At 41.2% G+C, this 24,230-nt stretch overlaps 1 protein-coding gene across 1 annotated transcript in view; it reads left to right on the forward strand.

Annotated features, from left to right (window-relative positions):
• Positions 1 to 24,230, forward strand: part of LOC147683275 (E3 ubiquitin-protein ligase DDB_G0292642-like) — a 286,530-nt gene that overhangs the window by 74,220 nt on the left and 188,080 nt on the right. The window contains exon 2 of the mRNA XM_086943732.1: positions 8,827 to 8,924. Within this exon, the coding sequence (XP_086799858.1) occupies positions 8,827 to 8,924 (98 nt within the window). The remainder of the gene's footprint in view (positions 1 to 8,826; positions 8,925 to 24,230) is intronic.

Raw genomic sequence — 24,230 nt, forward strand, 5'->3', positions numbered from 1 at the left:
AACATAAGATCAAACAACCCTTTTTCATAGGAAGGTAGAATAATGGATTCTGAGAGACTTCTGAGAGACTTCCCATAAAAAGAAGAACATTGAATAATGGAGTGTGGATCTGAAAGATTTTTGATAAACAAACCTAGATTTGTGACCAAAAAGAAAGAACAGGAGGACAAGAAAAAAGGAGATGTGAGAGATCTACTGACGGGAATCACAGGACCAACATTGCTTCTTATCTGTGTGTGCAAAAGTAGCTATGGAGACAGGAGTGAAATATAATCTATGATAAAGAAAAAACATAGATTGAGTAGTGGAAGCGGATCTTGAAATCCTTAGCGACCAAGCCCAAAACTTATTCCATATATCAGTGCTCCATTGGGAATCTAAATCTGATTCCCAAGCGAGTTCCAAGTTCATCTTATCACGTTCAGCAATGGTGGTGTAAAATAATTTGTAAATTGAGGAAGCTTTTGGGATTAATGTTAAGATTTTAAGGAGTGAGTCGTGAGTGATGGTACCTTGATCAGAGGGGAGGGATTAAAAAAATGGTTAAAAGTAATTCCATAAGTATGGAGAATTTATGCAAAAAAGATCGAGGACAATTAAAAGTAGCTTGAAAGTCAGGAAAAGAACAAGGAGAGGTGCCATCAAATAAATCTTTAACCCCAGAGATTCCTTTTGCTCTCCATGAAGCCCAGTATATTAATAGTTATAAGATGATTATGCCACAAAGGAGAATGTAGAAAGGTATTTCTAGAAATTGATTTTGGTTGAAAATTTGATTTTAATAAAGAACAAGTGTGTTTAAATAGCTGGGGGATGTGAGGGTACTTTTAGCAGTAAAAGAAAGAACTTATTTGATTGAGAAAGGAGCAAACATACAGAGTTCAATGGTGACCCATAGGGAGTAAAAGGAGAGGATTCTGTGAGAAGCCAATAAGAAGCTTGTTTTAAGCTAAACGCTTTATGGTATAATCGGAAATCCCGAAAGTTCACTCTGCCTACAAGTCTCGCTTTTCTGAGATGAAGTAAAGAGATTCTAGATTTTTTGTTATTCCATAGAAATTGAGAAAGAAGAGAATCTATTTTTTTAAAAAGGTTCCAGGGATAAGAAGAGGAATTATTGAAAAATAATATAATAAAAAAGGGGTAAACATCATCTTAATAGAATCAAGACGGCCCCACCAGGAGAGGAAAAGAGGATTCCAGGATGAGAAGACTTTGGATATACGATCTAACGCTGCATTCATCTTTAATTTAACCGAGTCAGAAATGGAACTGGAAAACCAGATACCAAGGTATTTGATTTTGAATCTATTCCAATCAAAAGGCAAAACTTTGTAATTGGTAAAACTTCTGTTTTATCCAAATTGATCTTATAGCCTGATACCGCTGAAAAATCGAATATTTCTTGTAATAACGAAGGAAAAGAAGAATCTGGGTTGGAGATGAAAAGTAAAATATCATCAGCATAGGCGGATAATTTCAGGTGATGATCTCCATATGGAAAACCAAAGATAGAGGGATTCTGACGAATGAGGTTCAAGAGAAAGAACAAACAAAAGGGGGGATAGTGGGCAACCTTGTCTAACATCTCTATGAAGAGGAAAATGCTGTGAAATTTGACTAGTAACAATAGTAGAAGCAGAGGGGGTAGAATAAAGGAGACAGATAAGAGAAATAAATTTAGTACAAAAACCATGCCAGCTAAGAGGACTAAAAAAAAAGGACCAATCTACCCTTTCAAAAGCTTTTTCAGCATCGATGGGGATGGCCGCAAGCGGAAAAGATAGAGACGGAGCTTTATTAAGAACATTGAAAAATAGAAGACAGTTATCAGAGGTTAGTCTACCTTTAACAAATCCAGAGAGGGAGTAAGGATTCAAGGCGTAATGCTAAGAGTTTAGCAAAGATTTTATAATCAACATTTATCAAGGAGATGGGGCGATCATTTTTACTAAATTTGGGGTCTTTGCCTTCCTTATGGATAGGAAAGATAGATGCTTCCAGAAAAGTACCACTTGCTGCACCTGTAAAACAAAAATATTAGAAAAGGTTAAAACGTTTTGGTAATAGTAAATTGGAAAAAATGCAGATAAAATTCTACAGAAAAAACCTCTAGGGCCTGGGGATTTGTTCTTCTTCCGGGAATTTAAAGAGGAGGATATTTCCTGTAATGAAAGATCTGTGTCGAGAGAAGTGAAATCTAGATCAGAAGAAGAAGGAGAGGGGATAGTACTAAGATAATCATTGATAAGTGCATCTGTTGGGGGCGACTCAGGAGTGTATAGGGCAGAATAAAACTTTGTACATTCGGCTGATATATCTGTATCTTTAAAGAGATGTTTACCATCAGTAGACTGAATGAATTCAATTAATGTTTTCTCTTTTCTAGATTTTAAATAATTAGCAAGAAGTGAGCCTACCTTATTACGACCACCGTAAAACCTGGCACTGCTACGAAGCATGGTGAAGGATGCATTATCAGTAGAAATTTTATTAAATTCCATCTTAGCACGGATAAGTTGTTGCAGAGTAGAGTCTGATGAGGAAGTATAAAACTGGTGCTATCATTTTTTGATAGAAGATAATTATCCTTTATGTTTATTAGAAGACTGTTTCTTTTCTTTAGAAACAAAGGGCCCGATGTAGGTAAATCTACATTTACCACTTCATAAATACCGAATCATACCGAATCGGTATTTATGAAGTGGTAAATTAGAGGGGGGGAGATGTAGGTATTTCAGATTCGGTAAATACCGAATCTGTAAGATTCGGTATTTACCGATTCTGTAAATACCGATTCGGTATCCCCCCTTGCTTCCTATGGGCCTTGAAGCCCATAGGAATCAATGGGCATTACCGAATCGGTAATTACCGATTCGGTAATTACCGATTTGTGCAAGGGTGCGGGGGGTGTCACTTTGACACCCTCCAGCACCCCAAAAAAAGGCATGTGAGCCATGTAGCACACAGACATGCCCTAAGGGCATGTCTGTCTGTCACATGACATAGGTGTGCATGCACACATGTGCATGCACACCTGGATTCGGTATTTTAACACCCAATCGGATTGGGTGTTAAAATACCGAATCTGAAGGGCCTGTGGGACTGAAAGTAGTCCCACCTACATTCCAAATATAAAGAATCGGTAAAATTACCGATTCGGTATTTTTGCGATTCGGTAATTTTACAGAATCGGTAAAATACCGAATCGGACAAAAAAAGGTCCCCTACATCTCAGTAGGGCAAATACCGGTCGGAAACGGCCGAAATCGGCTGTTTCCGACCGGTATTTGGTACCTACATCGGGCCCTTAGTCAATAATAAAGCCTCGAGCATCTGCTTTAAAACTGTCCCATACCGAAACAGGAGACATACAGGCATCTTCATTAATAGAGAAAAATTCCTCAGCAAAGGAGGTGAAGCAAGAAGAAGAAAAAACTGGATCCTGTAAAAGATAGTTATTAAATCTCCACCTAAACATTTTAGAGTGGGGAGGAAGTAAATCAAAGTCTGCAATCACCGGAGCATGATCTGAAATCAAAATGGGCTCAATTGAGGAGGAAACAAGGTTCTGGGCTAAAGCTTTAAAAAGAAATATGTACTCAATCTGAGATAAGGAACCATGGGGAGGGGAAAAAAGGAATATTCTGATTGTTCTGGGTTACATAGCGTCCAGCCATCAACCAGTTGAGTCTGTGTAATATTATTGAGAAATTGTTTGTGGATTCTATGAGGTATAAAACGGACCTGGTATTTGCGATCAATAAAAGAGTCTGCAACTTGATTACAATCACCTCCAAGTATAAAAAATTCATCCTTGTTTTGAAAAAAATTGTCAGTAATAGTGGGCCAAAAGGAATAATCAGGTTGAGTTGGGCTGTAGAGGTTAAACACAGTGAGAGGGATGTTATTGATTAATAGTTTGACCAGAATCCACCTTCCATCAGAGTCAGTATCTTGTGTGACAACAGTGTACTTCAATGTTTTGTGACAAAGGATTACAACTCCATTCTTTTTTGTTTTGATAAGGGAGATCAATACTGAACCAACCCACTTACGTTTAAGTTTAAGAGCTTCAGGCTCAGATAAGTGAGTTTCCTGTAATCTAAATCAGGATTATATGAGGCTAAAAGTGAAAAAAGTCTTTGTCTTTTTCCAGGATTCTTAAAACCTTTTACGTTCCATGTATAACTTTGAATGGAAAAGATTAGCATCATGGAAACAACAGTATAATTTTAAAGAAAAAATGTAATTGAATATAAAATGTATGGATGAGCATTTAAGAAATTGGAAGAAATTGATGATGGCAATACGATGAGATGATTAAGGAGAAAAGAAAAAGAGTGAGAAAAGAGGAGAATTGAGAGTAAATAAGATAATAACAGATTTCTTCCAGCATCAGTAAAAGGGAAAACAAAATATAGTTAAAAAGAAGAAGACAGGATATGAAGAAGAGAGAGTCAGATATAGGAAGAGAAAAGAAGAATGTAAGGAAGAAGGAAAAAGTAAAAAGAAGAAAGGATAGCAAGAAAAGAAGACAGTACATATCCAAAAGGACGACTGAAAAAACAAACCTGAGGGGACAAAGAACGAAAGAAAAACTGGAGAATGAACAACACATGAAAAGATGAAACACCTGAACATGGGGGCTCCGAACCAACATCGGGACAGGGAAGAGAAGGAAAACGAGACCATTATATGAAATGTTGACAAGTGGACCTATAGAGGGAGAAAAAGGAAAAAACAAGAATGATAAACATCAAAGACATATGGCAAAGGAATTGCACACTTATAAAATTTAAGAAAAACAGAGAGGGACCCTGGACGGGTCGACATTGTCTATTACATAACCAGAGAAAATTCCAAAAACTGAACTAAACCAACAGTATAAACCATGTCATAAAAAACTTCAAATGCAGCTGAAAAAATACCATTACAATTACAGAAGTATAATCCAATCAACCATTAGAAGGGCCAGCAGTGTCCATGTTGTTAGCAGTATGAGATTGATAACATTTCTGAGCTCCGCAGGATCTTCAAAGGACCAAGTTTGATTTTGAAAAGTCACCTTAAATATGCAGAGATAAAATAGACCATATCTGACTCCAAGAGATTGAAGAGGCGGACGAAGACTTGGGAATTCCTTTATCCTAGTTGGTGGGGCATTGGATAGAAATACCTTCTGACCAAGCCAAGTATTTTGACGTTTTGCTCTAGCTGCAGAGAGGATGTAAATCAAATCCATGAATTTTAAGAAAAGGATGATGACTCCTCTTGGTCTAGCTGGAAACGTAGAGAGTGAAGGACGACCGCCAAGCCTGTGCGCCCTCTGAATGTTGAGGGATGTGGTAGAAGGCATGTCCAAGAGTTTCGGCAAGAAGGTTGTAAAAAAGGAGACGGGTCGTCACCTTCCAAAGTTTCAGGCAGACCATAAATGCGTAGATTGTTCCTCCTATTTCGGTTTTCCAAATCTTCACTATGTTGTTTCAAAGTACGAACTTCTTTTTCTAAAGAAGACAGTCTCTGTGAATCACCTTAGACCACCGAAAGATGCTGTTCTACTGAAGACACTCTAGATTCTATTGTAGACCATTTCTGTTCCAGGAATTGCATTTTGCTATTTGTTTCATCCACAAACGGGCGGAAGGCGCAAATCTCCTCCAACAGCAGTTCCATAGAGGTGGGAGAAGATGCCGTTTCCGGAGAAGGAGGACCTTACTTCAGACGTTTAGAAGCCGAAGTTAGCGGGGATGATTTAGAAGATGATTGTGATGAGTAAGAGTGATTGGAAGATACCCCAGCCATTGATCCTGCAGTAAAAGGTGCAGTCAGAGCAGAAGCAGGAAGAGAAGATGATGATGAGGTACGTTCTTTACGTGCAAAAGCAAATTTTGGCTTGCGCAGTAAATCCATATATAAGAGTCATAAAAATAGTGCATAGATCATTGAACGGTTATCAACATTTTTGGTAGACAGACTTTCACAAGAGAGGTGAACATTGGATGACCTCTAGAAATGAGAGAAATATTTGACAACATGTGTTATATGATGGGAGGCATAGTGTAGTTTAGTTCATATTTGGAGGGAACATGACTGAAGACCACCAGATACTGATGTAAGCAGAATTATATCAGGAAATATAAAGCAGCAAATTCCAGTCAGAATGGTTATAAAATAAAATGGTAGCGGATATTCTGAAGAAAATGCAGCATTTTATGCCTTACAGTAAAGTAGCTGACATAATATTAAGAGCAAAACGGAGGGTATTCTGAGGTAATCCCAGCAGCAGAGTAAATGTCCTCTAACGTTGTATTAAACAGGACTTGGTATATTTTCCATTAGATGCAATGCTTGCAGGCTTGAGGGCAATCAGTAAATGGCAATATGCTGAAGCGGAGAGAAAATGCGGGCAATTCATGCTCGGAGCTGTGAGGGAGCTGATAAGCGCCTCAGATGATGGATGTTTTTGTAGAAAAACCGCTCGCGGCTGTAAATAATGAAAGCACAGTGAGCTTGAGATGAGAAGGAGCTCACCGTGGTTTGCACATCCTCTGATGGCAGGAGCAAATGTTTTCAAGAAAAAAGAGTGCGAAATAGCGCACTTGCAGGTCCTCAAACATCCTAGCGGCACAGAGCTTTCCCCTCAGGCGGCCTTCTCATCCGGCACTGAAGCCACGCCTGTTGATATACTTCATGACTTGTTTTTGATATGATATCTGATTACTGTGGTTTCTTTTGACGCTAAGGAGTTTACCCCTTTAGATTTTGTGTATAATTTTTCTTGGGTAGTAACTGTTGGAATGTAGTATAGAGTCTGATGCAGTCTCTTTTTGGTGAATCTTTCTGCTGATTTTGTTCTTGATATAGATGGTAAAATACATGTAGTCCACTTGTTTCAATATAGTTGAGTTACTTGCAATGTCCCATCTACTGGTCAGTTGGCCCATTAATCTTCTGAGAACATGACAGGTCCTACCATATTACTAGAATATCAATATAGCTTCCCCATAAAAGTTATGTTTGTTTAGGTGTTGAAAGCCTTCATCTCAAAGGCAATAATTGTCAACCTTAGCCACCAATATACAGGTGTACAGTGGATCAATGTTGACTCCTAAAGGGGTCCCTTGCTTTTGTTCGAAGATGTCACTGTTGAATGTGAAAACGATGTAGGTAAGGCAGAATTGTAACATTTCTTATTCATCTGATTACTTTCCAAACAGTGAGCTGACCTGAAAGGTAGTCTTGTTTATCTTTTTTGTCTGATCGGATAATTAAATCCATCAACAAAATACAACCCACACGATGTTGAACACTCCTAACTCCTTAACTCTGAAGCACTCTTGTGTTCCTTGGAGGTTTATTGTAATATTACTAATGGTTTTGCCTCATCTTGCATTTTTTTCAGTCTTCAATATCACTTTATTTCGGACTGTAAAGTCAATGTATACCATACCAAAGGATACAGATTTTGGCGAGAGGATTACGATTCTCCAATTGGGACTGCAGATTTTGGGCTCCACTAGCAATTTTGCATGTTACCTGTTTCACAATCATGTGTGTACTGCTCCGCTGTCTCCTCTCCTCTAAAGAGTACTTTCATGCTGCATTTCTCATTTATGCAAACTTGACAAACTGATGCACACTTATACACTTATATGCTCAATGAAACTGACATGAGAGATGGGCTCACAATTGAGGGCAGTGCACCCTTGTTGCATCTAGCCTGCAGCTGGTCTGGAATGGTGTAGATGAGTGCCGTCCTCCGTGGAAGGCATGTCGGCTGACCATCATTATTGTTTCCTCTTCTGAGCATCAGGCAATGAATTGTACCTTGATGATATATATTTATTTATCTTCAAGATACATAGATGTGGAGGTCAGAACAATATATCTATATTTGCCAATATTTATTTAGTTGGTCAATACGCTGGACACTGAGATTTGTGCTTCAGTACTGTGGTAGGACGGCCATAAAAGCTCAATATTCAGAAATAGAGGTTGCTGACCCACGTAGTGAGCACCATTAGTACCAAATATGTTATATTACATACCTTAAAAGACTAGTACAAAGAGAAGTTACCATAGGTGAAAACTCAAGTGTTGATTGGATCTGTTATTTGTTCTGGATGTTGGAGAGTGGAGTACAGTATTGGGTCTCTGCAGTCAGTAATTATTCACCTTGCATACTAGAATGATAATGGAGCTGGGTATAACATACTGTCTGCGAAATACTGCTTCATTAATATTCACCTTATTGTATGATACTTGTTTGATGGGTGTGTATTGACTGTCTAAGTGGATATGTTCTGCGGTTCTGTGGACTAGGTAGGTGATGCATGAATTTGTGTATATATCTCCATGTCAATGGAGAATATTGGGCTTCTATAATTGTCACTTGTAAGTGACAGTTGTCTACAGTTCATGTAGGAGGAATTACTGGGAGATGTTTTGCTAATCTAGCACATAATTTGTCACTGCATCTAACTATTGTTCTGATTAGAGTGTCAATAACTGTTATTTTGATAAAACCGTAAGTATCAAGGAGGATGATAGATGAAAACCCTCAATGGAACTCATTCTGCATTTAAGGTACTATTACATTATACAAAAAGTATATCTTACTGTTGGCCTATCTCTTTTGTTTAGTGAGATTGTCTTCAGAAGGGTCCATGGTCTTTCTTCCCTAATTCATCCAAAACAACCCCTCTACCCATCTACAACTCTGTGGCACAGTCTACTAATCAACACAGATGACAACAGAACCTTATAGAGTATCTCATCACACATATATATTCTGGTTTTATTAATCTCCATTGTTTCTGCTAGGTGATTGTGATGATGGTGTCCTGCTTGTGAAAATGTCGTGCGGACATGCTGTTGACCCCAACTCATTAACCGCATGGTGCCGTCATCTGTTAGATCAGGTATGCCTAGATGTATCACAACATTTTTCGACTTTTAGTCCTATTCTGATGTCGATTTGAGTGGTGCCAATTCATAATTTCATAGTTCCTTAAAAAATTGTACATATCTTTGTAAAATACAAATGTACTTTCACATCATTAATGTGCTTATTAGGAACTCAAATACCATTTGTTGAAAGGGTGTCTAGTGTTCTTTTAGGTATGGCATTAGGTATGGCATTGGCCAAGCCATTTAGTGTTCAATAAAAATATATATACTATACATACTCAGTTGCTATGCCTTTCATTCAGCCTTCTTCATTCTTAGGTTTGCTCTTGTGTCATTCAAATATTTCACTGCTTAAAAGTCACTTGTGTGATGCCTGTCTTACAAAGCCATTCACAAACAATATAGGCAAACGGGTGTCAGCCAATGCCACACTGACTGGCTTTGCAATTAGTTGTTTTTTAATGTTTTCCCCAACACTAAAATGCCATGAATGAGAAGTGATATGTGGTAGTCAGTACGTCATTCCCCCTACACATTATTCTCTTCCATAGAGATGAACAATCTGACTTGAGTGGCTAGAGTATGAATGAATGAATGAAATTAGTTTTGTATAGCGCAGAACTTTGCCCAGAGGCATCAAGGCGCATAGGATGGAAGAGCTGAGAGCAGTGCACAGATTAGAAGGGGAAAACTACTGGTAAGCTTTGGTAAAGAGCCAGGTCTTTAAGGCTTTGCGAAATTGATCAGGTGGTGCAAGGCCCTTGAGCTTATCAGGGAGAATGTTCCAGAGCTTCGGGGCAAGAGCAGAGAAGGCCTTCCCTCCCCATCTGGTCTTCTTCGTCTGGGAAGTGGACAGAAGGTTCTTGTTGGCAGAGCGCAAGACCCTGCCAGGGGTATAAAAGGATACCAGAGACCTGATGTCCTCTGCGCCGGATTCATGAAGGGCACCGTGGGTTAGACATAAAACCTTAAAATCTATCCTGGACATCATCGGAAGCCAGTGGAGATGTTTTCTTATGGCCGAGCCAGAGGACCGTCTAAGGGCGTTGACAACAAACCTGGCTGCAGCGTTCTGCACAACTTGCAGGCGTTGAACCAGACTCTTGTTTATGCCCAGATAAAGTGCATTGCAATAATCTAGGCGTGAAGAGATAAGGGCCACCACAAGTTGTTTTCTGGAATCCAAGGAAATATAGTTGGAAAGTTTACGGAGGATCCTTGGAACCCACAGCAGGTGGAAACGGTTCTATTCACTTGTCTATCGAGGGAAAGTGTGGTGTCAAGTATAACTCCTAGATTACGAGCTGCAAGGGTGGGCGTGGGGCATACTCCAAGGGCCGATGGCCACCAGCCAGCCGACCAGATCTCGTGTTTGCCTCCGAAGACCAAAACCTCTGTCTTTTCCCCATTTAGTTTTAGGAAATATTTGGTCATCCATCGTGCTACAGCTTCCATACAATTCCTGAAGTTAGATGCCTCGGTCTCCACAGATTGATTGAGGGAGACCATAATCTGGGTGTCGTCGGCATATGATAATACTTCCAAACCAAATGATCTTACAAGCCTGGCAAGCGGGGCCACATAAATGTTGAAAAGGGTGGGGCTCAAGGATGACTATAGCCATTTTCCAAGATGCTGGGAAAGCGCCCTTGGAGATAGCTTGGTTCATGATGTCAAGGGGTGGGGGCAACAGAACCTCTTTGCACTCCTTCAGGATTTTTAAGGGACAGGGATCAAGGGGGAACCAGACTTAAGTTTATCAAGGAGTTGATGGAGGAGCTCCAAAGTTAGAAGGGGAAAATTTGTCATACTGCCACGAGGTAGAGGCATCGAGTCTTGCAGTTGTCGGAAGGTGGGCAATTTTGGTGTTAAGATTGCAGTCTTCTAGAGCTGTGTATATATCCTTGATTTTTGTGTGGAAAAAAGTGGAAATCTGGTTACACAACTCTTGGGATGGCACAATAGGGTCAGGGAGGAGAGCCATGGATAGATTATCCATGATTTTAAATAGCTCTCTGGGTGATCTGAGGGTGGTCGTAAGGTTAGTGAAGTATGACATTTTTTCCGCTAGAACTGTGTCCTTATATCTTTTGAGCATGCCCTTATCTTTAGTTATTTTGTGTGGATCGAGATGGGACCTCCAAAGCCTTTCTTGCTTCCTACAGTCCTGTCTGAGCAGTCTGAGGGCGTCGGTATACCAGGGGGCCGAGGGGCGCTTTCTGGCAGAGCAGTAAGATTTAGCCGGAGCCAGAGTATCAATGGCCTTTGCAATGGAGTTGGAGAGCTCAAGGGAAGCCATATCTATATCTGATGTAGATGAAAGGTTAAGGTTGGCGATAAGAGGGCCTAGGGCTTCATTATTGAGGCCCTTGTAGTTCCTTTTGCACACCTGATGACTAGTGGACTTATCGGGAGGGGCCGAAGGACAGAGGATGAGCTCAAGAGGGGCTGCCATGTGGTCAGTCCAAGAAAGGGGAGGGCCTGTGAGTAGCCTGGAGTCGTTAGTAAAAACTCCATCCAGGGTATGCCCTGCGGAATGAGTGGAGCCCATTACTTGCTGCAAGAAGCCATAGGATGCTAGAGAGTCGAGCAGAAGAGTGGAGTCAGCTGAATTATGGTTTTCTAGGTGAAAATTGAAATCACCTAGAATGGTGAGGTTGGTTTTGTCAATATAGGGCTCCATTAATTCCAAGAGGTCGGGGGTAAAGGTAGCTCTAGGACCGGGTTGTCTATAAAGAAGGATGCCGGCAAAGGAGGTCTCTAACAGTCCTCAGGATGAGGATTGTAGAGGGTTTAGACAGCGCCTGCAGCATTAGAATCTCTTCTCATTTCAGAAGACCTGACTGAGACAAACCTAATTCAATAAGTATTCTGGTAGTTTGCATGGATGAAATGAGGAAAATTATATATTTCCCTAAATGGCTGAGACTTCATCTCTAAGAATAATATGAGCATGCACTAAGCACTCTAGCTATATTAATGGATTAATCAATTATTTACCCTGTTCCTATAGAGCCTAAAAAAGTTTTTTTCCTTGTACAAGTACACCTAGGGGTCGATTCCGATTCGGGAGAAAAGACGTCTGTACGATTCGCATTCGGAGCCATCTCCGTACGAATCGTACCCGTCCGTCCAAGTCGCGTAGTACGATCCGTATTTCGTGAATCCGTCCGAATCGTCGCGATCTGTACATATAGCAAGGCTGAAACCGTGAACCGTACGACTCGTACACATGCCGTACGACCCGACGAGTACGATCCGGAACGTGTTGTGAGGACGCGATTCGTACGGACCACGTCAGGTAAGGGCGATTCGTACGGAAAAGCACACATTCACATACACACCGTATGGTCTGTACGCCCCATGATCGTGGGGTATGGTGCGTACCCCTGCGTTCATGGGGTGTATACACTGTACACCCTGTGAACATGGGGTACGGTCCGTACGCCCCATGATCGCGGGGTACGGTGCATAATCCCCCATGATCGCAGGGGTACGCACCGTACCCCAGCGATCATGGGGGATACGCACCGTACCCGGGGGGGGGGTCTGTACCTGTTTCAAGGCGAACTCTGCTTTTATGGCTGCTTTCGGCTGTCGTAGGAAAAGGGTCGTACGGTGCGTACCCGACACAAATCGTACTTGCTGGGTCTGAAAAACCAGCCGCGAACCGTACGGATGTCGCCTACAGCGGGTTCCAAGGGAGAATCGTGCGGAGATTTGAATCGTACGGTCTTCGTACGGAGTTCTGCTCCCGGTACGAATCGTACTTCATCGTACATGCGGGTGATGTGGCAGGGTACGATTCGTACGGGAAAAACGCTCTGAACGGCTGTTCGGAGCAGTTTTTGCCGAATCGGAATCGACCCCCTAGTAGGCAAAAGAGCTCCATGGATCATACAATGAGAGCCAAATTGTTTTTCATCAAGGCACATATGCTTATCTACGACACTCGTATACTAACCTAGTTGAAGTCATGACCAATGTAATAAGCAGTGCATATGGGATTACATAATGAATCAGAAATTTCTCACGGTTTGGTGAACTGAATGGTAACCTAATTTCTCTATTTTGGGATCTTCATTAATATTCTTAAATACTGAATAATACATTAGATGTGAGAGAACCTAAAACACTATCATGTTCTGAAATGAAGCACTCCATTGGCTTCTCAAGTGTGAAGGGTACAGCTTTTGCAAAAGGCTGCTTTATCAGAAGCAAGCTGAGCCCTCAACTCCTTTGGATGAGCCGTACATTCTGATAGCCCAGACAACTTGCTAAGATCTTAACTCTATTCCATGCTCCTCCCCTAAAGACTCCCAACCCAACATCCCACCACCCTATGACCTGAACCTTGAAAACAATCCCTAACAGTCAGAACCAAATTAAAATATGTCATTGAATCCAAACATTTGCTTGTGATGCCGGCCTACCCTTGTACCACGCCCATCTCCTTCAGTCATCTTTTCTTTACAGTCCCCACCGCTGCTTCCCTCACGTTCTGCTTTCTCATCTCTCCAGCATTGCAGGCAGGAGTACAGATGGGGTAGATGCGAATGAGCCAGAGCCCGAGCAAAACTCTTGGTAAGGAGCGGGCGTCCTACTCTCCTAGCCTATGGAGCAACTCTCCTGATATCTGTAGGTGACGTCCAGGAGCGGCCATAACTAATTAGTTTTTGCAGCTAGACTAGAGTGTACACAGTTCCCTGGCCCACCCTGACACCTTCTGAGGGTATTAACCCCGACACTTTTCATGTGCACAACATTTCACCCTGCTTTTTTGGTCCTCAAGAAGCGGCACGGATCTTTGTGACCACATACAGGCGAGAAACATGTCGACCTCTTTCACATTGTAGTTACATGGGGCTCATTAGGCCATTTGAGGTAACCCTTAACCTACGGGTTTTTGCTCTGGCAAGGGTACCCCTTCATTAAAAATTATATTTCTGGTAACCCTTAGACAGTTTTAACTCATGTTGCACGCACCACATCACCCTCCAAGAGGACCCACTCCACACACCCGCATGCAACTAACGGTATTTTGTCTAAAAAGATTTCCGCCAAAGCCACCCTTCAGGGGACCCGTGGGGCATTGCAGAGCTGGCCTGACGAGGAGCAAAAGGCCCAATGATGAAGCATGCACATCCTTCGGAGTGTGTGAGGGCATCAAGAGACAAGACTTGTTCTTCCCTCTCACAAGTGGGGCATAAATTCCTAGGATTACATACATCTCCATCACTCCTCTCCGTTATCTTTCCTCTCTGTTCCTTTCCTGCTCCCCCTTTTTATCGAGTGGGCAACAATTTACACCCCTCGACTGGAACAGTGCCCCCTTTTTGATTAAAACAAATACTTTGAGGGCCCTGCAAACAAAAACAGAGAATTTAGAGGCTTGCTCACGGCGAAATAGTATTTGCATTGTGGGGTTTGCTGAATCTACAGACACTGGTTCTATGGAACCTTTTTCTCGAGCAGCTACTCATGAAATTACTGGTCGTGATACTTTTTCAGATATATTTATAGTGGAACATGCACATCGGTGGCTGGCGCTAAAACTCGTGCTGAGTGCTAAACCTTGCACCATCATTGTGCATTTAATTAATGATTGAAACCGAAATGCTGCACTACGGCACTCCAGAGAGCTGCAGACAATTCGCTATGAGGGGGCTGACCATTCCATCTTCCTGCATTTCACTCCGCAGGTGCAGGAATACACTTAATCCCGTCAGTGAAGTCGGGGTTGCATAGAGTGGGCACTCCTTATACTAATAGAAACATTCTGTAAATGGACTAGGGCAACTTCAGTCAAATGAGCAGCTCAACAGTAACAAAACAATGCATAAAGTTAATAAAATAATAAGTAGTGACACTAATATATAGAAAAATACAAAAATAATTTATTTGTTATACATAGTAGTTATTACTAAAAAGAGGTTGTATAATGATGATATGAATCACTGACATAATATCGAAGGACACAATATCGTCCTACAAATATATCGACACAAAAATATCGACTACAATAATATCGACATCCTATACATATCTAAAAACATACAAAAATGTCGGATACACAATATCGACCTTCATAAACATCGACCTCACTAAAATAGACAACATACATATCGAAATGTTAAAATATCGACTACTCAAAAATATTCACTCTAAGTAAAAAATATCGAGAGTAAAATTATCGACAACAATAACATCGTTAATTTAAAAATATCAAAAATGATTAGAAATGTATAACAATACTTTTAAACATTTAAAAATCGAATTAACACACAAATACACATCTCTCATAACATACAATGAATACAATTACATTTCACAATTACAACACATTAAAAATGATAGTAATTTAATTTAATTTAATTAATTTAATTTAATTTAAATAAATAATATAAAATTAACTAACCAACATATTAGTTAGCGTTTGCCTTATATGAAAACTAATTACCCAAACATATTTTCAAAAATACAAACTAACCTATAAAAACACTGCAAATAAAAATTGACCAATAGCAAACTAATTACTAACTCTAAACCACTATATAAACAATTAAACACTAAACACAAACCACAAGAAAAAAAAACGACATGAGAAAACACTGTGGATGACTTCAACTACACCTACAAGAACATCAAGATTCAACCTAAAATTCAGTGGATTAAAAGTAAGTAACTAAACTAAACTAAATAAAACTAACTGCTAAAATGTAAAAAATAACAAACATGATTTAATTACTTATGCATGTCTACTTTTTATTTTCTCCTACCACTACAAAATACTCTACTGAAAAAGAACAGAGAACAAAACTCAGAAAACCAATATACAACTAACAAAGTAAGTATCCCCAAAGAATTTTATAAAAACATTTAATAACTCTAAGCTAAAACTTATAGCAAAAACTGTAACTGCAACCTAAAAAATATATCAGAACAATGATAAAGAAAACACAGAAAATACAGGCCACAACTGAACAGTAAAGGACATCAAAATCAAATACAGATTTTTCAACAATGTAAGTATATACTATAGAAATGTTTTTAAATGTAACTTAAAATACATACAGCAATATTTTAAATAACTATAAAATATATTTCTTATAGAATAACAAACATCATAATGACAGAACGAGCAGAATTTGTAACCAGACAGAAAGGAAAACTATTACTCTGCTACATGGGTTACATTTATACCCAAGAAAAACAATTTGGGAGGAAAGTTAATTGGAAATGTTGTAAATATTACTCCAATAAATGTTATGGGAGGGCAACAACTAGGGAAGCAACAGTACTTTATACTAGGGAACACAACCACCCACCAAACGTAACTGAAATCAAAGTTAGAACAGCATTAGAAAACATAAAAGAAGCTAGTACAGGTTCCCAAAAACCAACAAGCGTCATTTTAAAAGAACAGATTCCCCAAATACCTAAAACAGCCACCACCCAAATGCCAAATATAGTTTCCCTAAAAAGAACAAAATCACGTGCCAAAAGAACAACTACCACTAGCACTCCACCTCCTAGAACATATAGCGAAATAATTTTAAATCCGGACCAAATTATAACTTTAAGCAAAAGACCATTTTTCATTTACGACAACGAAAACAATGACAAACGACTGATAATTTTTGGCACAGCGATTAACCTCATAAAACTACAGCAAAGCCAATATTGGATGATGGATGAAACTTTTAACATCTGTCCCAAACCTTTTTTCCAATTATACACAATTCATGGCCTATATCAAAACTGCAACATACCTCTACTTTATGCACTACTACCAAATACAACTAATTCCACATATATATAAAAATGCCTAATACAACTAACTTAGTTCAAACTATACTAAATAGTACCAAACTACTATCAAAATTAATATAAAACACACTCAAAACATATAAAACAAACCTTACCTTCAGCGACATGAAGTATCTCCCAACCGCAAGCTAGTCTTCATCCAAATGACACAAAATGACCTAAAGCGGTTACAAAATAAATGACACAAAATAAAGCTAGAAGATTAACATGACAAACATATTATTTATGAATCAACAACAAGAGAGAAAGGGTTCAAAGGACACTCCTCTACCCCAGTCTAGATATAACCAACAACAAAGGAGTGACTATAAATACAAAACAGTGCCTAAAGTGGAGTGGAACGTGAAAAAAATAAACACAAATTTTTTGTATTACCCTCACTCACCCGACTATTGGGTGACATGCTTCATCATTGGGTATTTTTCACCAGGCAGGTAAAAGACCTACCTGGTGTGCTATGACACCTGCAATTGCAGTGGAGCTGGATACGAATAAAAACAGTGAAAATAGTGATTGTGATAGAAATTAAAAAGGTGCGGACATTGATCCAAACCAAACTTTAATAAAGATCAATGTGAGCGCCTGTCTAAAAAGATAATGAAAGGACAGTATTGACTATAAATTTGAGTCAAATTATCCTATTCATAAGGTCAAATGGTCGACATGTTTCTGCTCATTGAGGCCAATTTGGCCGAGCTTTCATCCGGACCAAACAAAATTCGAACACTGGGCGGTGTGCGCACTCTAAGGCGTACCCTAACCTCAGTGTTTCCTAAAGCTTAACACAACTCACGGTTCTTAATACCGGTTCACCCTGGCATTTCCAGGTTTTGCACTCTGTGGAAAGAGGGGGAGAAAAAGAAACATATACAAACAGACATGTTATCGCCAGTATTATGTGTGAATTTTTTTTTCTCATACCACTATGCCAACATGTACTCCACTTTACTATACCTCATGGGTATGCAACTATAAATTCCATGCATGGGTAAGCAAACAGATTCTAATAAAAAATTGATACTACATTCGTAATGATCAATTATATGGGGAGATATATTAGGCTCATTATGCTATTGTTATCGACCCCCATCAGGTCCAGAAATACTTGGACAACGTAGCGTGTTATTGTTTAATAAATCACCACTACTATTATCAAAAAACACGACTTTTGTCTAAAACCATGTGCGAGAAAATTTCAGCGTAACAGTACCCAGCCGGTACTTAAAGATAACCAAAACACCCGACAGTGTGGACCCAATAGCGCTAGCACACCAAAGGAAATTCATTAGTATAATTACGTGAAACCAGTATCTGTCTCACGTCATGGGCAAAGTGGTGGGGGTTACTTCACATCGGAGGAATCTGTGGGCAAATAACAAGCCGTCAAAATACATGCCGACCACTATAATCCGCTGTTAATTCAGAAAAGGGGGCAGAGAGAGTAGTAGTTTCTCGGCGTGATCCTTGATTAGGGCAGGTATTACTCACTTTCACTCCGAATGCTCCCCGCGTTGTGACCTACAAAGTTCACGTCCACCGCCCGGATGTTAACCAATGTGTATTGCCGTAACGAAGATATGGAGTCACGTGGGTCACGTGTCAAAGACAGCAAATCACATCGCAAGTCTCGTAGTAGAGCGCTTGTAGATGGTATTCAGATTTTAAAGGGACAGTTACGAATGAATTAAGACGTAACTTTATCATTTTACGATATACATCACAATCAATTTACAATTAAAAAATAATCCTAAAAACAATAGTTGAAAGACAGTAATGAGCATAATCACATATGTCAGAATACATCCTAGAGCAATTTAAAATACAAGAAATATTTTAAATATATGCTTAAAAATATCATTATCAATTATTCCAACATATAGTTAATTGCTTCGACTGGGGGCACTAAACACCTAAAAATTCCTTACTTTAAATGTTTATCTTAACAACTTATCTCGCTTATACCAGACATCAAGAAGAAAGTGTCTTACTAAGAACACAATGGGTGCTGATGTGTCTGTTCTCAGTGTGCGCATGGCGAGCTAGTACTGTGTTACCCCTAGCCTCAGGCGAATTGACCGAAACCATTTATGTTGGTAACCAGGGCATGCAATTTAAATGTGGTCCAATGACTCTGGAAACAATTCGAGCAAAAGGCATATTACAGAAGCCTGACTGTTATGTAGGTCTTGCTAAATGTTCTCAAGGGCAAACAGCCATACCTGAACCTTAAATAAAGGCTTTTAGGAAGGGGAGGATGTTACAGTATCCAAGAGATGTTCAAATGCCGGTTTTGATCTCAAGGAACCTCTCATTCAGGTGGCTCACATGACCCTTTCTAACTTGACACTCTTGTAAATAATGTCAGTATGCAGATTTTAAGACCTTCCTGTCCACCTTGCAAATCTGTTCACGGGTATTCCAGAGTTTTAATAGCTTCAACTTCTTGCACGAACTATAGGTAAACCTCAGCCAGGTAACCATTACAGTGTGATCCAGCCTTATTAGATCGTGTAAACAGTCTCTATAATCAAGCAGTTCTTGGGTCGCCCAAATGCGTATCCAGAATAAAAGTGTCTTCAACTGTACAAGATCATACACACAATGAATACCTAAATCATAGTGAAGCAGAATGAGTGGCAAACTAATTTGAACTTTTACCAGGGCCCTAATAAAATTGTATTCTTTCACTGCAAGCTTATGTGTATTATTATAAGCCCTGATTTCAGCACCAAAAGATGCGGCACTGATCGGATTCATGTAGCTTGAAGTGTAGAAATGCTGTAGATCTATATGAGAGCCTTTGTCACAATGGGGATCTCACTTAAATTTTTCTGACAGCATAACCCCCAAGTAATCAAAGCTGAATACCCTGTCAAGTTTGTCAGTACCAGCTGTGACACATTTGCTTCTAGAGGATCCCTTGCCAAAGACCATATATTTGATTTTAGAGCATTTCAGCTAAAGGCCCCTTGACTCACAAAATGCCATGGGCCTCATTTATGAGAAATGACGCATCGCTGCGTGAAAGCAGCGATGCGTCACTTCTCAGTGCACACTCCTTCCAACATTCATGATGCGTCATATTTAATGTATGATGCATCATGTTGCGTATCCAGAATAAAAGTATCTTCAACTGTACAAGGTCATACACACAATGAATACCTAAATCATAGTGAAGCAGAATGAGTGGCGAACTAATTTGAACTTCTACCAGGGCCCTAATAAAATTGTATTCTTTCACTGCAAGCTTATGTGTATTATTATAAGCCCTGATTTCAGCACCAAAAGATGCGGCACTGATCGGATTCATGTAGCTTTATTGAAGTGTAGAAATGCTGTAGATCTATATGAGAGCATTTGTCACAATGGGGATCTCACTTAAATTTTTCTGACAGCATAACCCCCAAGTAATCAAAGCTGAATACCCTGTCAAGTTTGTCAGTACCAGCTGTGACACATTTGCTTCTAGAGGATCCCTTGCCAAAGACCATATATTTGATTTTAGAGCAATTCAGCTAAAGGCCCCTTGACTCACAAAATGCCATGGGCCTCATTTATGAGAAATGACGCATCGCTGCGTGAAAGCAGCGATGCGTCACTTCTCAGTGCGCACTCCTTGCAACATTCATGATGCATCATATTTAATGTATGACGCATCATGTCGCAAGGAGTTACACATACGTCAGTATTTCTGACGTATCTGTATGCGCAAAAGTGACGCATTGCTGGAGTGTGTCACAAAAGTGACGCAACTCCAGCAATGCGTCCTTTCACATGGGGCAAGCCCCATGTGAAGGGGCCTGCGTCAGTCTTACGCCTGCTGTGAGGCAGGCGCAAGATTTTGATGCAACGGCGTCCTAAAAGTGACGCAGTGAAATCTCATAGATTTCACTGCGTCACTTCTACGACCATTCCTTGTGTCAATACGCCCCCCTTGCATACATTATACCTGGCGCAGGTATAATGTGGCGCAGGGGTTTACAAAGTGACGCATCTACCTAGATGCGTCACTTTGTAAATATGGCGCAACAAGGCGCATTTTTTACGCCACTGGTGCGTCACAAAAAGTGACACACCGGCGGCGTAAAAGTGAAGCACAGCCTCATAAATGAGGCCCCATGAATTTATTCAATGAAATTTGGAGACCCATAGGTGTTTTTAGGTCGAGCCTGACCCATCGCTTGCGATGGTCTGGCCAGACCTTATGTAAGAAGGACTTCAGAAAATGCAACCCAAACAAGCATTTGCAATGCAATAGGTCTCGCATTAGGAAAGTTTGAGCTATTGGTATTGTAAATGAACAACCTAGAGCATTTGTATCAGATGGCTGTGTTCCTTATTATTAATATTTGATAGCTAGTTACCTTATTCAGACCATTGTGACAAAATATTCATGGGAAGCACAATTTTCGATACTTCCCATAGCTTATTTTTCAGTGGCATTCATGATCATAAGTATTACGTGAGGCACAGGAAAGATGGTGCCAACTTGGTAAAGATTTTGACTGGAGACTAAAGACACATCAGTTTCGGGGGTGAGGGGGTTAACTTTTGCAGATTAACAGTACCAACGGGATATCAACAAGAGAAATAAATATCGAGATTCGGGTATAGAAGTTGAAATGAAAACTCCCCATACAGAGCCTACACTGAAGCGAACTTTCCCCACTTGAAACACATTGGAAAAGGAGGATATGTTGTTGTGAAACGGCGATGTCCCATACCTCCTTGATACGGCGGCACCTGCCCTCAAGATCCCCGGTCGCAGAACCTGGCCCTGCAGCGTCTCTAGCAACCAGGGCACCAGCCCTCTATCCTTCGTCATTGCAGGAACCACAGGATCCAAAGGTGATGAATGAGAAACCGGAAGGACCCTCGATTGACCCCGGAAGTCCATCCCTCGACCAGGAACCAGAACAAGGAAAAGCCGGAACTCGGGTCAGTAGAGTGTTCGACGCGGCGGACTCGTGGCAGGAGACAGCGTGCAGAGAACCTGAGAAGGTGACCGGAGAAGAGGAGAACGAAGGAGATCCAGAGAAGACGATTGGACACGGGAGGAGGAGGATGTCTGGACCGAGGACTGGTGGAGTCCACAGGAGGTGGCTGGAGAGCGCCGGCAACTCTCGGAAGAGTTGCGGCGGGGCATGTGAGTACCCTATCTCCTTGTCTATTGCAAGACGTGTGCATAGCTGTATATCACCTTAGATGCGGCGCAAATATCCCTCCCCAGTGCTGCGCTGTCCATTGGAACTAGTGCTGAATGGACGTCCAATGGTTGTGTGCAGCACTGGGGAGGTAGTGCTGCCGTCGGCCAACGCCCGATGCAGCACTTAAGAGGCTAAAGGAAACCTCCCACCTAGACACCGCACCTTGCACTGTATATAGCCCTTGTATAGCTGAGATTGTTGTCTCCTGATCACTATTGTATATACAACCCCGCACCTACCCTTCACCCCTACACCCCTCTGCCTTCCTGCTCTTCTTCTCCCAGCTCCTATCCCCTCCCCTTCCTCCCTCACGCTCGCCCTGTTCCTCCGCACCCCTGGTGTTGGTAGAAGGCATCGGTCAGTCCAGGTCAAGTGGACTAACAGCCCTCTTGTCTCTCATTTTTCTATACCACCGAGGACGTCGCCAGGATTGACCCAGAGCGAGGAGCCCTTATCGCGACGCACAACCAAGCAAAGCCCACAGCGAGGAACCATCATCCCGATATCCAGCCAAGCCAAGCCCCAAGGACCCTTCCATTCCTGCATCACCCTTGTGCTTCCACGTTAACCCTCAAAGCACTGTGTAAATCAATAAACCAAGCAAAGTTATTGCCAATGTATCCGGCCTCCACGCCTGTGTTTCCGGTCCGTCCTACCCCCATGACCACAGTTGTTTCTTGTGGAAAACTTTGGCAAGCTTGGACGACTCCCAATAAAAGCCACTTCGAAAGTACATTTTCATATGCTGTGATAGATGGAACGCAAGTGACAAGTGAACTCAGGCCAATTTTAATTTTTTTTATTTTAACCCAATAGCACTTTATGCGCTGGATTGGGGAACTTGGCGTCTGTCTATAAGTTAGCAAGAAAAATACAAGCCCCTGAAGGTAACACCTGGTAGCTAACAAGCCGAGGTCATATATAGGAAGACTGCTGTATTTTTTGGGGTGGCATGGCCTGAAACACTTTTTGAGTACTTTAAGTTGGGTCTGTGGCCTGCTGCACAACGGCAAGCTTCATTTACCCTAATTTGAGAGCAGAAAAGAGCGCTTGCGTTGGCCACCACACAGAGGGGCCTTTAAGGCCCCCGGCCCAGCAGGGAGGCCTGTGTGTTTCCTCAACAGCTCGGTCTGTCAGTCACAAAACCAACACAGATGGAGCAACCTCGAAAGCGCTGGGGCAAAAAATGTTAAGTAAACTTGAGTGAGTTGCTTTCTTTTCAAGTTATTTTGGTCTCACAGTGAATAGGGGGGCGTTGAATTACACCTGTGCTAGGCCTGGTTCCAGTAACCACCCCTGTGCTTGCACAACGACGACCGGGAGCCTGGTCGGGGGGCCACTCCCCTCCCACCGGCACAGCGCTGACAGCTGGGCCTCTGCCAGGCCCCAGCGATAAGAACCACAGGGAAACAAGCTCTTGGCATTGCGTGGTGGGGGGGCATTGGGTGGTGGGGGCGGGGGAGCGGCTTGGGAGCGGCTTCCTTTGAAGTCTGATGCCGAGGCTCAGACAAATGGTGGTGTGTGATGTGCGATGTGGCTGGCGATGATGTGCACGCTCCTGGACTTCACCAACACAATGCAGCCTGAAATGAAATCATACTAAATACTTTAAAAAACGTTGTTCCCATCTTGCTGCATGTTTTGCGAAAACTATGTTTTCAGTCCTGGCCGTTCTTGGTCAACATAAAATCTGGGAGGTTTCATCTCATGTGCGTCTACTCGAACTGGAAACAATGCTTTATAACAGAAAACCCTAAACTAGAACCATGGAGTCCAGATAATATGGAAAGACGTAGCAACCCTAAAGTGAAGCAGTTCCCAGTGATGTGTCCTGATAAACGATACCAAAAAAGGAGGTATGCTCGAACCAGTAAAGTAATCGCTAGTTACTCTGATTACAGCAGTGGTTGTAGTGGGGGGGAGTAGGGGAACTGTGGGCGGAGAATCAGAGGACGGGAATAACCAGTGGATTGGGTCAGTGGGCGGAGTCAGAGGTGTGGCAGAAAGAGCAAAATATCCCACTTTTTAGTATTTTTCCCCATTTCACTAACTGGTTACAGCTTATTACGTTATTTAATTTAACCAATAGATACACATGTTTATTTAAGGTTTAATATGAGTTATTGACATTAAAATAAATTCACAAAGTGGGATACGTTTTCAATCAGAGAATGTCCCATTGATCCTTAAAAATGGATTCGCATGCCATTTGTCTCTTAGCTATGGAGTTTCTGTCATCAGCACTTCTCCTCCCTTTTTCCACAAGAGCAGTTAAAAAAT

The sequence above is a fragment of the Lissotriton vulgaris genome, chromosome 11 (genome assembly GCF_964263255.1).
Source record: "Lissotriton vulgaris chromosome 11, aLisVul1.2, whole genome shotgun sequence".
Classification (NCBI taxonomy): domain Eukaryota; kingdom Metazoa; phylum Chordata; class Amphibia; order Caudata; family Salamandridae; genus Lissotriton; species Lissotriton vulgaris.